The sequence below is a fragment of the Macrobrachium rosenbergii genome, chromosome 48 (assembly GCF_040412425.1).
Source record: "Macrobrachium rosenbergii isolate ZJJX-2024 chromosome 48, ASM4041242v1, whole genome shotgun sequence".
Taxonomy (NCBI): domain Eukaryota; kingdom Metazoa; phylum Arthropoda; class Malacostraca; order Decapoda; family Palaemonidae; genus Macrobrachium; species Macrobrachium rosenbergii.
Genome location: NC_089788.1, coordinates 14,042,725 through 14,058,278, shown reverse-complemented (window position 1 = coordinate 14,058,278; position 15,554 = coordinate 14,042,725). Strand labels below are relative to the sequence as shown.

Below are 15,554 nucleotides of genomic sequence, written 5' to 3'. Positions count from 1 at the left end.
CACATGCAGTGGCTCTCTTACTAGGTAAGGAAATGACAAGCATTGTATCAATGCTGGCAATTTTTCGTTTCATATATGTAGCTATACTTTCCACTTGTCCGCCAGTTAAAAATTTGAAGTTCGCAGTAGTGATTCATTTATTTATAGTGTAGGTAACTACCCCGCCCTCTATCGGGAAACAATAGGTACATCATTAACAGCGATCGTCACTACTTTTCTGCCAGCTTTACTGTCAACATTGAATGGTTTGGTGGTTGAATTTGAGGTTTTTCTTCGCTTTTCCCAAGGATTTGGTGAAGTACCCATTATTTTGGTAGCTTTTCAGCTTAGCCTAGTGGTTTTTCTACAGTTTATTTATGACGTCTGATTCCATTTCATCAAATATTAGGTATTGTAGGGTGGGTTGCAAGACCTGAATGACCAAAGTAACCTATGATAGTCATACGACCTGTGCAAAATGTAGAGGACGAGTGTTCAATAGATCTCACTTGTAATGAATGTGATGGATGGGGTGAAAACAAATGGAAGGTTCTCAGGTCTTATTAGTTCCTCCGATGGGTCAGTATAGTTCCCGGCTAGCACACTGCTGGGCCCGCGTTCGAGTCTCCGGCTAGCCAATAAAGAATTAGAGGAATTTATCTCTGGTGATAGAAATTCATTTCTTGGTATAATGTGGTTCGGATTCCACAACAGGTTGAAGGTCTGTTGCTAGGTAACCAGTTGTGTCTTAGCCACATAAAATAAGTCTAATCCTTCGGGCTAGCCCTAGGAGAGCTGTTAATCACTAACATTCAACTCATTGACCATAACATTCCTTCTCCTGCCCTTGCTTTACCCCCCATCCTTAGTCCTCCTAATAATTCTCCATCAACTCCTATTCCTGGCTCCCATGCTTCCGATCCCGGTACCGTAGCCAGCCTCGAGAGTAAGATCGATTGTAAATTCGATCTCGTAGTTAATGCTGTGTCTGAGTTGGGTGAATCGCTTCAAGTCCTTATGGATGAAGTGCAGAGTATTAAACAAGTGTCAGTGTCAGTGCCATTGGAGGAGGTGGCTGTCCATCCCACTGACGCTCCCAGACAAAGGTCACTGTCACACTCTCCTGAACCTGGGAGCAGACATACCGGAGATCCAAAGGAGGTTAGCGGGGTTTGTCCACAGGCAGTCGCCCCCTCATCTGACTCAGTGCTTTGCAATTCTGACACCCGTTGGAAAGATGTCACAATGAGCGCCCACCAGTTATTGTCTGACTCCGATAGTGACTCTAGTGCTTATAAGAGGTGTTTTTGGCACTTCCCAGGTGAATCTTGTCCCTTGAAGAGATCATGATAGAGAGCACCTCCCTTTTCTCCAAAGCGTGCTAAAGACTGTTCTGCTAGTCTGCAACCGGGTTGCAGTACGTGGCGCAGCCCCGTTTGCCCTTCCGAGCATTCACATGCTGAACTTCATCACTCGGCTCATAAGCGCTCTTCTAAGAAACACCCTTCTTCTTCTGGGTGCCCATATAAGTGTCCAGAGTGTTTACCAGACCGCCTCCCAGTCATCGAGCGCTTGTCTTGGACTCCAGAGCGTCCGCCTCGCTCCCCTGATTGCCTGCTTTGAGCCAGCTCGGCTCCCACAAAGTGCTCGGTGCCAGCCGAGCGCCTGGTGCCAACTGGCCACTCGACTTCCACTGAACACACACATACGTCATCGTCTCCCGCTCGCGTGCCTGAAGATCCTTCTTTCACACATATCAAGAAGCAGTTGGAAGGTGTTTTGGGCCTTCTGCATAAGGCTCCCCCTTCACATAAGCCCTCTCAAGACCATACTTTATCTCCTGTTTCTTCAGAGGAGGAAGTAGTAGTACCAGACCCTCCTACGGCTTATGCTTCCCTGGTGAGATATTTTTTGGCAACCTCCCCTTCTCACTTCCAACCAGCTGCTCCAGTGTCACCCGCTTCCACATTCCTTATGAGAAACCCAGCAGATTCTAGTTCGCACCTACCTCAGATGGTTCTTTTTTCGTCTGGGAGAAAGGCGCTTAGATAGGTAGAAGATTGGTTGTCCGTTAAGAGGGAACAAGGGAAGGCCGCTTTTGCCTTTCCTCCTGCTAGATTGACAGCCAGGAGATATCTATCTTATTCAACTGGAGAAGCTCCTTCCTTGGGAGGTGCTGCCTCTTCCCAAGGTGACTTTTCAGGTTTGATAGACTTGGCTCGTCACTCTTCTTTTTCTTCGGCTAAAGTTTTCTTCGCTTCTTCGGAGTTTGATTACCTTGTGAAGCACTTGTTTAAAGTACTGGGAAGTCTTCAGCTTTCTGGACTGGTCGATAGGAGCTCTCACCAGGAAAATAAAACATGATGTTTTAGCGGCCAGATGGGCTGCAGATTGGCTGGGCGTTGTATCCCGTGCAGATAAGGCAGTGAGGGATGGCTCCTTTGAAGTTGTGGATCTTTTCCCCATGGGAGTTTTGAAGAAGAGGGAGTTGTGGTGCTCCTTCACCACGAGAGGAGTGACGTTGGTTCAGAAGTCTGTGCTTTTATATTCTCCCGTGGATAAGCTGTATTTGTTCCCTCAATCAGTGGTGAAGTAGATTGCCACTGATTTGCAGCAAAAATCAACCCAAGATCTTCTTGTACAATCTTCAAAGCACCCCAAGGAACTTTCTTCCTTTTCTGCCAAGTCTGTCTCCCCTCTGCAACAGCATCCCTTTCGTGGAGGCAGACAAGTTTTCTCGAGACCCTGCGCCAAGTTGTTTCTTCTCTAAGTCCATCAAGAGGACTTCACCCAAAACCTCCTCCAAAAAGTGACTCTTCTATCCTTCGTGCACCTGTGGGAGCCAGACTCCCTCTTCTGGCAGAGGTGGAGTGCAAGAGGCGCGGAGCCTTGGGCGATCAGAGTTCTCAAAGAGGGTTACTCGATCCCATTCTTATAGTACCCTCCTCTCACGAATCGCCAATTGCATTGATGGCGTACTCGGAGCGCTCCGAGAAGTTAGTAGCTCTCTCGGAGGAAGTGTCTTCCCTCCTAAGGAAGGAGACCATGGAGGTAGTGGAGGACTGGACTTCAAGAGGATTTTACCACCGCTTGTTCATTCATTATTCCCAAGTCATCAGGGAGATGGAGACCTGTCCTCGACGTCAGTGCTTTGAACTTCTTCATACAGAAGACGAAGTTCAAAATGGAGACAAATCAGTGAGTGTCATCCTCCATCCAACAGGGCGACTGGATGATAACAATTGACATGTAGGACGCGTATTTCCACATTCCAATACATCCGGAGTCCAGGAAATACCTTAGATTTGTCTTCGGGGGGCAAAGTCTTCCAGTTTCAGGCCCTTTGTTTCAGTCTCTCCATTGCCTCACAAGTATTCACGAGTCCTGTCACCCTTCGCAGGATGACTTCACCTCCTAGGTATCAACATAAGCCTATACCTAGACAACTGGCTCCTCTGCTCCCAGTCTCAGGAACAGTGCATGAAGGATCTGCAGACTACCGTTCTTACAGAGGAACTCAGACTTTTAATAAATCAAGAGAAGTCCCAACTAGCCCCAGCTCAGGAGATTCTCTATTTGGGGATGAGGATCAACTCTGAATTTTTGGACTTTTCCCTCCCAAAGAGGATAGAGTCCTGCCTTCAGTCAGTACAGGACCTTCTTTTGCTTCCAGTTTGCTCAGCGAATCGATGGATGAGTCTGCTTGGAACCCTCTCATCCATAGAACAGTTTGTGAAGCTATGAAGACTTCATATGATGCCCCTTCAGTTCTTTCTATGCGCAAGCTGGAACAGGAGACAGCAACCGGACACAGTGATGTTCCCAGTTACAAACAAGATAAAGGAGGATCTTTGGTGGTGGATGTCCAGGGAAAGGCTTTCAGAGGGAAAGTCTCTACTACTTCCGAGCCACGACCTCTCCTTCTATGCAGATGCCTCAGACCAGGGGTGGGGAGCTCCTCTGGACACTTGGGAAGCTTCCAGCATTTGGTCTCTGGATCAAAGGAAGCTGCATATAAATGCCAAGGAGTTATCTGCCATTCACTTCGACCTGAAGCATTTTGCGAAAGCAGTAGCAAACAGAACCGTGGTGGTACATTCCGACAACACCACGGCTCTCACCTATATCAAGAATCAGGGCGGAACCCACTCGTTCTCCCTTTGTCAGACAGTGAGGGAGCTGCTAATTTGGGCAGACCAGAATCAGGTCAGACTTATCACCAGATTCATCCACAGAAAGGTGAACGTTTTGGCAGATGGATTAAGTCGATGGGGTTAGGTCCTTCCAACAGAGTGGACCCTGCACTCCAGTGTCTGCATCAGCCTCTGGAAGCTGTGGGGCAAGCTGACAGTAGACCTGTTCACCACATCGAAGAATTACCGTCTTCCTCTATTTTGTTCGCCAGTCCCGGATCCTCAGGCATGGGCAACAGACACAATACTGATAGACTGGTTGAACCTGGGCCTCTGTGCCTTTCCACCATTCAACATGGGCAGGGGGATTCTCAACAAATTGAGGAGTCACCCAAATGTATCGATGACCTTAATAGCACCCCTTTGGCCTCTCAAAGAATGGTTCCAGGGCCTTCTCAAGCTTCTTGTGGACTTCCCAAGGTTACTACCTCAAACAGCCTCATCTTTGGAAGTTCCATCAAGGACTATCCACTCTAGCTCTGATAGGCTTCATACTATCCGGAGAGTCGTCAGAGTGAAGGGCTTTTCAAAGCAAGCTGCGGAAGCTATTTCTAGATGTAGACTTAAGTCTACCAGTCGCGTCTACCAGGCCAAGTGGGCTATCTTCTGCAGATGGTGCAGCAGCGATAACATCTTGTCTGCTAAAACCACTGTAAGCCAAATATCAGACTTCCTTCTCTTTCTCAGGACTTCCAAAGGACTCTCTCCATCAACTATTAAGGGCTATAGAGCCATGCTGGGATCAGTCTTCAAGCATAGAGGTGTAGACTTGGCCTCCTATAAAGACCTAACAGATCTGATTAAGTTTTTTGAGACTTATAAACAGTGAAGGACAACTCTGTGTCATGGAGCCTGGATATTGTACTTAAATGGTTAACGGGTCCTACTTTCGAAGCTCTCCGTACCATTTCATTCAAGAATTTAACTAAGAAGACTGTTTTTCTTGTTGCCTTGGCAACCACCAAAAGTGTAGGCAAGTTGCAGGCTATAGACAAACGCATCGGTTTCTCGAAAGGAGATGGTGTTTGCACCTTCGTACTTGGCCTTCTTGCTAAAAACAAGTCCCCGTCTAACCCCTGGCCACGCTCGTTCTCTATTAAAAACCTTACGGACATTCTAGGATTAGAGGAGGAGGAAAGGGTATTTTGCCCAGTGAGGGTGCTAAGGTATTATTTAGACAGGATAAAGAGAATCAGAGGCCCTGCCAGAAACCTCTGGTGTTCCATCAAGAACCCTTCAAAACCATTGTCTAAGAATGCTCTGTCATTCTTTCTTAGAAGTCTGATCATCAAGGTGCACTCTCAATTAGAAGCTGATGTCTTACCTTCCTTTAAGGGGAAAGCACACAATATTAGAGCTGTTGCCACTTCGTGTGCCTTTAGGCAAAGTATGTCGCTCTCGACTATCCTCCTTTCCCAGCCCGAGAAGAACCCTAAAAGAGTTCAGAGGTCTGGTTAAACAAATCATTTATAACTAACTAACTCGACTATCCTCCAGTCGACATACTGGAAATGCAATTCCGTTTTTGCCTCACACTATCTTAAAGAAATTGAAACGACATACGAAAATTGCAGTACCTTAGGTCCGTTATCGTGGCTGGCTCGGTATTGGGGGAGGAAGCATAGGAAACAACCTTTCTTATCTGTAACTCCTTCACCTTGAAATTTAGGGTATCAATTTTTTGGGGCGAATCCTGGGGTACTTATACCCGGAGTGCCCACCAGTCTGTGGTAGTGGTATGATAGTTTTAATCTTTATTGTTGTTGGTAACTATTTTTTTTATTGGTCATGTATTTTGATACTGCGCCTGGGGCAAGGGCAGTTTTCCTGTTTTGCTCTACGGGTGTTCAGAAGTCTCCTTCACTATAAGCCCCCCCCCCCCTCAAAAGTAGAGACTCATCACAGCCATTCTGCTAAGTCTCTACTGGTCAAGATGAGCACAGACCAAGGCAGTAATCACCTACTGTGGCTCTCTTATCAGGTAAGGTTACAATAAGCATTTTAGCTGTGTGCAAATTCATCCTTTTATCTGATTGTTTTTGGAACGGAATATGCCCATTTATCCCATCACTTACCAATGTGGGATGATTGTTTTTGGAACAGAATATGCCCATTTATCCCACCACTTACCAATGTGGGATTCAGCTATGTAATTATTCGGTAAGTTTTGCATATATGAAAATGGTATTTTCGTAATAAAATTAAATTTCATGTATACTTACCAAGTAATTACAAGATCAGAGCCCTCTCTCCTCCCCTCTGATGGACATTAAGCACAAAACTAGTGATGATCCTGTTAACGTTGTACCTATTGTTCCCCGATACGGGGGGGGTTAGTTACCTTCGTTATAAATAAACGAATAGCTATCGCGAACTTCAAATTTTTAACTGCCGAGCGAGTGGAAAGTATAGCTATGTAATTACGTGGTAAGTATATATGAAACCTAACTTTATTATGAAAATACCATATTTCAGAGTCATTTCCATTCCTTAATGTTTTGAAGTAGAATATGTCCATGTATCCCACCCCATTCAGTGTTGGATTCAGCTATGTAATTACTTGGCAAGTTAATTACATGAAAATTATATTTTCATAAAATTAAGTTTCATATATACTTACCAAGTAATTACAGAATCAGAGCCTGCCTTCCTCCCCTCTGATGGGCATGAGGGCAATAAATACAATGAGGTTATCTGCTAAGTTGTTCCCAGTACTCCCGATAGTGGGCAGGGCTAGTCACCTACACAAAACAATTGAAGCGCTACTGCGATTTAAAAAAAAAAAGGGCTGTCGCTCAAGTTAGAAACTATAGCTATGTAATTACTTGGTAATTATATATGCAGCTTAATTTTATTATGAAAATATCATAAATATTTTTCTATATTCCCCAACTGTATGTTTTTATATTTGTGTAAGTGAAGCATGCATAAACTAAGTGCTAACTTCTATTCAGAAAAAATGTAGTTGCTAATTAGCCATTTCTAGGTGGATAGTACACATATATTTTATGTAACAAAATTTCCACCTTACCACTTGGTGTTTTTCAGGAATTCTTTAGATTTACAACATTATTTTTTTATTGGCTTGCAGGATACGATAAAAGCCTTGAGGGATTTCAGAAACAATGAGGAGCACAAAAATGTAGACTCATGCATAGTGGTAATCATGAGCCATGGAAGAGATGGAAAATCTTTTTACACTTCAGACAACCAGCATCTAACTATCAATGATGTTGTGGAGAGGTTCAGTAATTCTGAGTGTGAATCGCTTAGAGGAAAGCCCAAGATATTCATTTTTCAGTATTGCAGGTAATATTAATAATTGTTTGAACTTTTGCTTTTGTAATTTATTGATGAAAGTTAACAGTGTCTGTTCTTTGCCATTTGTTGAAGACCATCATTTGTCTTTTTTCAGGGGTAGAGAGCCTGATATAGGAGTGAGGCCGACTCCTGTCATCCACAAAGATAGTGGTGTACGTGTAGAAACAGATGCTGCCTATACTAGTGTGGTGGATAGAGATCCTACTTTCAGTGACATGTATATTGTTTACTCCACTGTTGAAGGTAATTTTACGCTATTATTTTTTAATTAATCTCTTAGAGCTGTTGATTTTTTATTATAGACATTGCTTATGATGAATAACAAGATAACATTCATTTTTTGCAGCATCCATTCAGCCCCCAGATGCAACCCTATTCTATTTTTTATGCCATTTTTCCTTTGTTCTCTTCCTACCTGAACACATGATATCCATGGGTTCAGGTGGTAGGTTGGCCAAGACACCGAACACCCATTGAGATATTACATCAAGAGAATATAGCCCTCCTAAGAATGTCCAGATAGTCTGATGTGATATAGGACCTCTTACTCTAAGTACAGCTCTATACTTTTACCCACACAACATGGAATAAGCTGCCATATTCTGTGCACACTTTTTCTTTCCACCCAACATTGGATGTACTATTCTATTTTTATCCCATCCTCATCAAAATTGCCAGCTTGTTGGTTATAAAACTTTAAATGAGTTGAGTGACTAGTCATCAGCCATTCCCAAGCCTTGAGAAAATCAGGTGGGAATGAGTTCAACATGAAGGGGACCCAGAACTAGTAAAAACGTGGCAGTTCCCAAATTTAAAAAATTCTCAAAATAACCCCCAGAAACAGGTAGCATTTAAGTAGCCAAGGGTTGCAAACAATCTCCTTGGGAGGTAGAAGTAAGGAAACGCATTAAAAATTAGCAAATGGTGGAAAAATGCAGGAAAGTGGTGAAAATGCTGACAGGAACACACACGGGTATCTGATATGTTCAGGAGATAAGTTACAATAGACCTAGTACAAAATCCATCATTAGGACATGGTAAAATATAAATTTTGTGGAATGATGAGTAGATAAAAATCCATAATAATAAAAACCAAAATATTTTTTTGGAGAAAAGTAATCATTTGCTGAAGTCCAACAGTACAATTTAAAATAATGATGATTTGATTAAAAGTTGTTTAGTTTGCTATATCCAAACAGAATTTGAATAGCTTCATCTAAAGACCTGATATTGCAGAGGAAAGATGGTTTAACTTGGTTTTTTAACTGTTCCAGGATTTGCATCTTTCCGTCATCCAGAAAGGGGGTCCTGGCTGATGGAGGCTATTTGCAATGTATTTATGAAGTATTCGCATAATGAAGAGCTGGATTCTCTTATGAAAAGGGTATGTCTGTTTGGTTAACATGTCAGTATCTTTTTTATAGTTTTTCTCTGAAATGCATTTGTATTTACTGTAATGGTCTGTGACTCCAGAATTTCTTTTAAAGATACTGATATGCAAATTGAATTAAACTAAGATGGTAGCCCTTAACTACAATTCACTATACTGTAGTTACTTATGGTTTATTAATTTTTTTTTTATTTTTATGAAAAACTTAAACAGCCAGATATGGAAGCTTTAGGTCATTCTGAGCCACATCTGACCACATATGAAAAATTATGTTATAAGGAAAATTGCAAGTGATATTGCAGAATTTACTAAATTATGTAAAACTCATGAGGTTGCAAAGAACCACTGGGTAAAGGGTAAAGTTTTACTGTGTACAAGAAGATGTTCTTTTGGAAATATGACTTAATCTAAAAAATGTACACCTTAATCACTCGCAAACAGAAACTACATCACTAAAGAGCTACAAAAATTGTCATAAAATCTCTACCCACCCAGCCCAACAGGGGAAAATTGACAGCTTAATGAGCTGAATAGTAAATAGCGAAATGAAATGAATGCATAACTGTGGGAAATCAGGAATGGAGGGAATACTTACAGTAACCCAGTGGGCAATGCATCATAAACAAACTTAATTTAAAATCAGATTACTGTACATACGAAAAGAGACACTGATAAAAGGAAAATGAACCTTGATGAAAATATTACAAAAAAAATAAAGACATGGCACAAGGTCTTGACAAATGCATCCCTGGAAAGAGCATCTAAGTTAGTCGTTCTCAAACTGTGAGATTTTTTGTTTGGCGGTCTCTTTACAAGTTTTAGATTGCTCAGCAGACCTTTTTTTAAATTAATTACAATTAACATTACAAAATTTACTGTATGGTTACTGAAACAACACATTTTTATCAAACAGTTATGTAATCAGAAAATGGTAACATTAAGGTACTGGAGCAAAACTATTTTTTTGGAAACCAGATTACATATTAAAAAATGGAAACCTTAATCTACTGAAGCAAAAACTTATTTTTTATTCGACAACCAATTAATTAATAAGAAAATGCAACCGATATGGAACAAAAATGTTTTTTGGCCAAAACATATATAATCATAAAATGGCAACCTTAGTTATCAAATGTACATTTAATGGGATGGGTGCATTTGCATTGCCTTAACCATTTCTTCTAGATTTGGCTTTGTTTTGGCCAGTGCAACTCTCATATCATTTGTTGCTTCTAATCTGTACGGGATTTTGTTTTGATGGCAAGTAGTGTGGAAAATGCTGACTCACTCTTAGGTGGTTGCAAATGGAATCAGCACTTTTAGAGCCATCTTTGCAACACTGGGCCATTTCAGTCCAATAATCACTACAGCACATTTCACGGAAAATATGTTACGAACCTGCATCATTAATCAGTTCAATAAATTGTTCTTGTATTGAATAATCTCCCGAAGGCAGATCATTAATGGAGAGCACAAATGGGTTGTTGATGAACTGATAGTATTTTTCAAAATTTTGTAGGTTAGGAGAATAATGAGTTATTTCTTCACTAAGAAGTGATACATGTTGTTTAATGAACTCAATGATATCATCTTTGACGTTAAGCTCATTCTCATCAGTATATATATTTAATTGTGGAAATCGGGCAAAATTATTATTCTCTAGCTTAGAGTGCCATAGTTCACCCTTCATTCGAAAGCAGTCATTTTTTTATGGCAATGGAGCTCTGTGATTACTTTTCTTTGCAGCGACAAATTGAGGGAATTCATGGATTCAAATATGTATACCAAAAATGACAGGCATATAGGAAAATGGACATCAGAGAGTTTTGCGTGGATGTCCGGCTTAGTGTCTACCAAAAATTGCATCATTTCTTTGAATGCAGTTGGAGTGTTTTAAATATGGAATCACTTTCTTTGCATAATGCAGAAAACAAACGAGAGTTAAGTGCATTCGCTTCAGTCAAGTTAACTACTTTAATCACTTCACCGAGAACATTGCTCAACTCATCAGGCATGGTTTTCATTACTAATGTTTGGCGGTGAACAGTGCAATGTGTACGAATAATATCTGGCGATTTTTGCTTAACCAAAATTGAAAACCAGAATGACAACCAAGCATCGCTGGAGCTCCGTCAGTATACACGCCAACATGTTCCCATTTGATACTTGGTGTCTCAGAAAATCTGTCCACTTTATTAAATATTTCCTTTGCAGTTGTTCTGGAGCTGAGAATTTAAAAAAAAAAAAAAAAAAAAATTGTCTTCCAGGTGCCTATGTACATATCGTATGTAGACACAAAGTTGAGCTAAGTTGGAAATATCCTTCGTTTCATCAAGCTGGATTGCAAAAAAAGTTGAAAATTGAATTATGAATCATGAAAAGAGGGAGGGGAGTTACGGAAGCAAATGTGGTTGCTTTGATGTGCATACGGAAAGATCGGTACATGTACAGTACCTGTGTGGGTCATGTTGCATAAAACTCACTCAGCCAACAGCTAGTCAGTAGTGTACAATGTCCAGTGTTACCAAATGTAGGATATAAATAAAATAAGTAGGCCTGCAATGATTTGGCCCCTTTGTACCATGCTCAATGCCATTGTTCGGTTTTGTGCTATAATTTAACTGCATCCTTGGTACTATTATTGATTTTATAAAATATAGTTTGTTCATGCGACTTACCTGTCAGATATATATATAGCTGTATTCTCCGAAGTCCGACAGAATTCCAAAAACTCGCGGCACACACAGTTGGGCCAGGTGGTTAGTACCCATTCCCGCCACTGGGAGGCGGGTATCAGGAACCATTTCCATTTTCTATTCAGATTTTCTCTGTCGCCGGTACTGTCAACATCTGTTTTCAGTACCTCCGTCTTTGGATTTCGTAAACTCGTTATTTTCCACTTAAGTATTCTATTTGACTTTTGGTTTTTGTCTTTGGATTGTGGATTGGCATTCGCTTTTGTGGAATTTGCTTTTGATTGCTCTTTGGATGATGTCTGGATCTAGTTATGCTAGCTTCAGAGTATGTTGTGTGAATGAGTTTAAGGTGAGGCTACCGAAAGCTTCGGTAGATCCTCACAATATATGCATGAGGTGTAGGGGGCAGGTTTGCTTGATAAATGATCAGTTACTTTGCCTCCCACCCTGCTAATTTATTAGTTCAGGATTTCATTCTCGCACTAATAGTGCTCCTTTTTGCATCTGGAAGATGGCTAACAAAATAATAACTATTGCGGAGGTGCATAGATTGAGCGAGTCTAGCGATAATAAAGAAGAAGCAATAGTAACGCCGGGTTAACCAAAGTGCACGTCGAAAAACGGACTCGTAAGGCGGACGCTGAAGAGGATATGTCCAATAAAGTTATCAGAACTATGTTGTTACAACAAAATCAAACACTTATGGAGTTATTAAAGGAAATGTAAGGTTTGTTTTTTGGAGATAGTCTACGAGCAGCGGAACTAGACGAAGTGGCGCCACGTAGGCAAATGGCTGCCTCCTAGTAAAAAAGTAAACAAACGCTTTTTCGAGTTCAAAGTAGCACGGTAAACGTTAAAGATGCCATAATTTACTCAGGTCGGTATCAAACATTAGTTTTAGTTAGGGTGAGGAGATAACCTACCATAATTTTAGTTAAAACGACGAGAATAGGTTTTATCTCGCGAGACTGATTTATATCTACCGCCTAACGATGGCGGCTCGAGCCAAATTCGTATAACTAGTACTCGTAGGCTAAGCGGGAGTTAAGACTTCCCAAGCAGGTAGCCTATTTCACAATATATTGACTGGGGGCCTTTCTGTCAAACATGCTTCGTCTCCCAGTCGTGCTCACCGCCGCTGGATCGCCATCGTGACGCTCTGCGGCAGCGTGACGCCCGCAAGCAGCTATCCTGGGCGCTTCTGTAGCTGCTCGTCAGGGCGCTCCTCTCGATGCCGTGCAGGACGCCGGCTGGACCACCATCGTGACACTCCGCAAGCAGCTATCTTGGGCGCTTCTGTAGCTGCTCGTCTGGGCGCTCCTCTCTGCCGTGCAGGACGCCGGATGGACTCGGGAGGACGCCTCTTTGGTTGCTTGACGTGACGCTTCAGAGCAATCAAAGACTGTGGGGAAGCGTAGATCCCATCTGCTTGTTGGACCGCAAGGCCTTCGTTCTCCCAAGGCCTTGGGAGACTCAAGTTCAAACCCTCGGCCCCTCTCTCTCCTCCTTCGCAGTTTGCTTCGTCCTAGACGAGGAGAGAGCCGGGGTTTGTCAAGATGACTTCGTCTCTGGCAACGAAGAAGGCCTTCAAGAAGGTTAACACCTGGATGGAGGAAAGGAAGACCCAAGGCAAGACTTCTTTTGCCCTGCCTCCGTCCAAGCTGAGCGGCAAGGCAGGTGGTACGAGACTGGAGAGGACGTCGGCTCAAGAGTTCCTTCGTCGTCCCAGGGAGACTTCGCTAGCTTGGTCGACGCGCCTAGAAGGTCCCTCCTGTCGGCTGCCAGTGTCCTGGACTATGTCGGAGATGGATCACCATTTGAAAGGACTGTTTCGAACCATGGAGGTCTTCATTTTCCTGGACTGGTGTTTGGGGGCTCTAGACGTCAGGATTAGGAGTCCCGACTCGATCAGCCTGGGGGAGCTGTCCAGCGTGTTGAACTGCATGGACAAGGCAGTCAGGGATGGCTCGGAGGAACTGGCTTCCCACTTTTGTACGGGCCTCTTGAAGAAGAGGGCCTTGTACTGTAACTTTACAGCCTACGGCCCTACCACGTTGGATGCACCGCTTCTCGTCCGATCAGCGAAGTTAAGCAACGTTGGGTCTGGTCAGTACTTGGATGGGTGACCGCCTGGGAACACCAGATGCCGTTGGCGTCATACTTTTGCAAAATCAGTTTCTCCGTCGCAGAGGGCAGAATTGCTGTTCTCCCCGTTTTCAAGCCATCTCTTCCCCCAGTCCTTGATCAAGGATCTCTCCTCCCGCTTGAAGGAGAAGGCCACTCAAGACCTCTTGGCCCACTCGTCAAGACGCCTGGCAGTCCCTTTGACGTCGTTGTCGGGTCAGACCTCCAGGAAGCAGAAGCCCTTTCGTGGAGGAGCTTCTTCCTCGAGATCTTCTCCCCGAGGTAGAGGTCTTTCCAGAGGCGGAGCCCCGCCTAAACCTAGGGGCAAGAAGTGACTTGCAGCGCCTCCAGACACCTGTAGGAGCCAGGCTTCTTTCGTTTGCAAGAGCCTGGAGAGCAAGAGGGGCAGACACCTGGTCCCTTGAAGTTATCGAGAGAGGATACAAGATCCCCTTTCTCGACTCACCACTTCTGTGCACGTCTCCCAGGGATCTGTCGTCCTCATTCCATCAAGAGAAGCAGCAGATCCTTTTCGAGCTATTAGAGCAAATGCTCGAGAAAGAGCTGTGGAGCAAGTCCTGGAGCTGGACTCCCCAGGATTCTACAACCGACTGTTCCTAGTTCCGAAGCAGTCGGGAGGATTGGGACCAGTCCTAGATGTCAGCAGACTGAACCGCTTCATGGTGAAGGAGAAGTTCACGATGGAGACGTCCCAGTCTGTTTTAGGAGCATTAAGACCAGGAGATTGGATGGTCGCTCTGGACTTACAAGACGCTTACTTTCACGTTCCCATACATCCCCAGTCGAGGAAGTACCTCAGGTTTGTACTAGGGGGACGAGTGTTTCAATTCAGAGCTCTTTGCTTCGGACTAAGCACAGCTCCCATGATCTTCACGACGATTATCATGAGAAATGTGGCGAGATGGCTTCACTTGGCGGGTATTCGTATCTCGCTTTACCTGGCCGATTGGCTCATCCGAGCCTCTTCACAGTCAAAGTGTCTGGAGGACCTGAATGCGAATTTAGAGTTGACAAAGTCCCTAGAACTTCTAGTGAACGAAGAAAAGTCCCATCTGATCCCGACGCAGTCCATCGTCTATCTGGGGATTCAGATGGATTCAGTGGCTTTTCAAGCTTTTCCATCCCAGGAACGTCAGCAGCAATGCTTAGAAAAAGTCTCATTCTTCCTAAGGAAGGAAATATGCTCGGTGAGGGAATGGATGAGTTTGCTGGGGACCATTTCCTCTCTGGAGAAGTTTGTTTCCCTGGGAAGACTTCATCTCAGGCCGCTCCAGTTTTTCCTGGCGGAGAACTGAATAGACAAGGAGAATCTAGAGGAGACCCTGAAGATCTCTCCCGTTTTCAAGATTCACCTGAGGTAGTGGCTCGACCCCTCGAGGTTGGCAGAAGGGGTTTCTCTACGCCTTCAGAGCCCCGACCTAGTGTTGTTTTCCTACGCGCCCAGGGAGGGATGGGGAGCAACACTAGGAGGGGAGGAAGTGTCAGGCACCTGGAGAGGGGAACAGGTGTCCTGGCACATCAATCTCAAGGAATTAGGGGCGATCCTGCTGGCCCTTCAATCCTTCGAGAGCCAAGTGTCAGGCCGAGTCGGACAAGTAAATTCAGACAACTCCATAGCCCTGGCATACCTCAAGAAACAGGGAGGAACTTGTTCCCGGTCCCTGTTCGCCCTGGCGAAGGAAATCCTGCTTTGGGCCCATTTGCGGGGGATCACGATCCTTGCGAGGTTCGTTGCAGGAGTGGAGAATATCCGCGCGGACCTTCTCAGTCGACAGCGTCAGCTTCTACCGACCGAGTGGACCCTTCACGAGGAAGTATGTCAGGAGCTGT

The 15,554-nt window shown here is 43.8% G+C and overlaps 1 protein-coding gene and 1 non-coding gene across 4 annotated transcripts in view; both read left to right on the top strand.

The window, feature by feature from the left end:
- The window catches only part of LOC136831280 (uncharacterized), a 103,608-nt gene that overhangs the window by 51,683 nt on the left and 36,371 nt on the right, over positions 1-15,554 (top strand). For all 3 annotated transcript variants that reach the window (XM_067091390.1, XM_067091391.1, XM_067091389.1), the window contains exons 6-8: positions 7,264-7,481; positions 7,588-7,736; positions 8,768-8,877. In XM_067091390.1, the coding sequence (XP_066947491.1) occupies positions 7,264-7,481; positions 7,588-7,736; positions 8,768-8,877 (477 nt within the window). The remainder of the gene's footprint in view (positions 1-7,263; positions 7,482-7,587; positions 7,737-8,767; positions 8,878-15,554) is intronic.
- Positions 13,616-13,734, top strand: LOC136831859 (5S ribosomal RNA). Its single transcript, XR_010850993.1, has one exon. It is a non-coding gene; the product is annotated as a 5S ribosomal RNA (ribosomal RNA).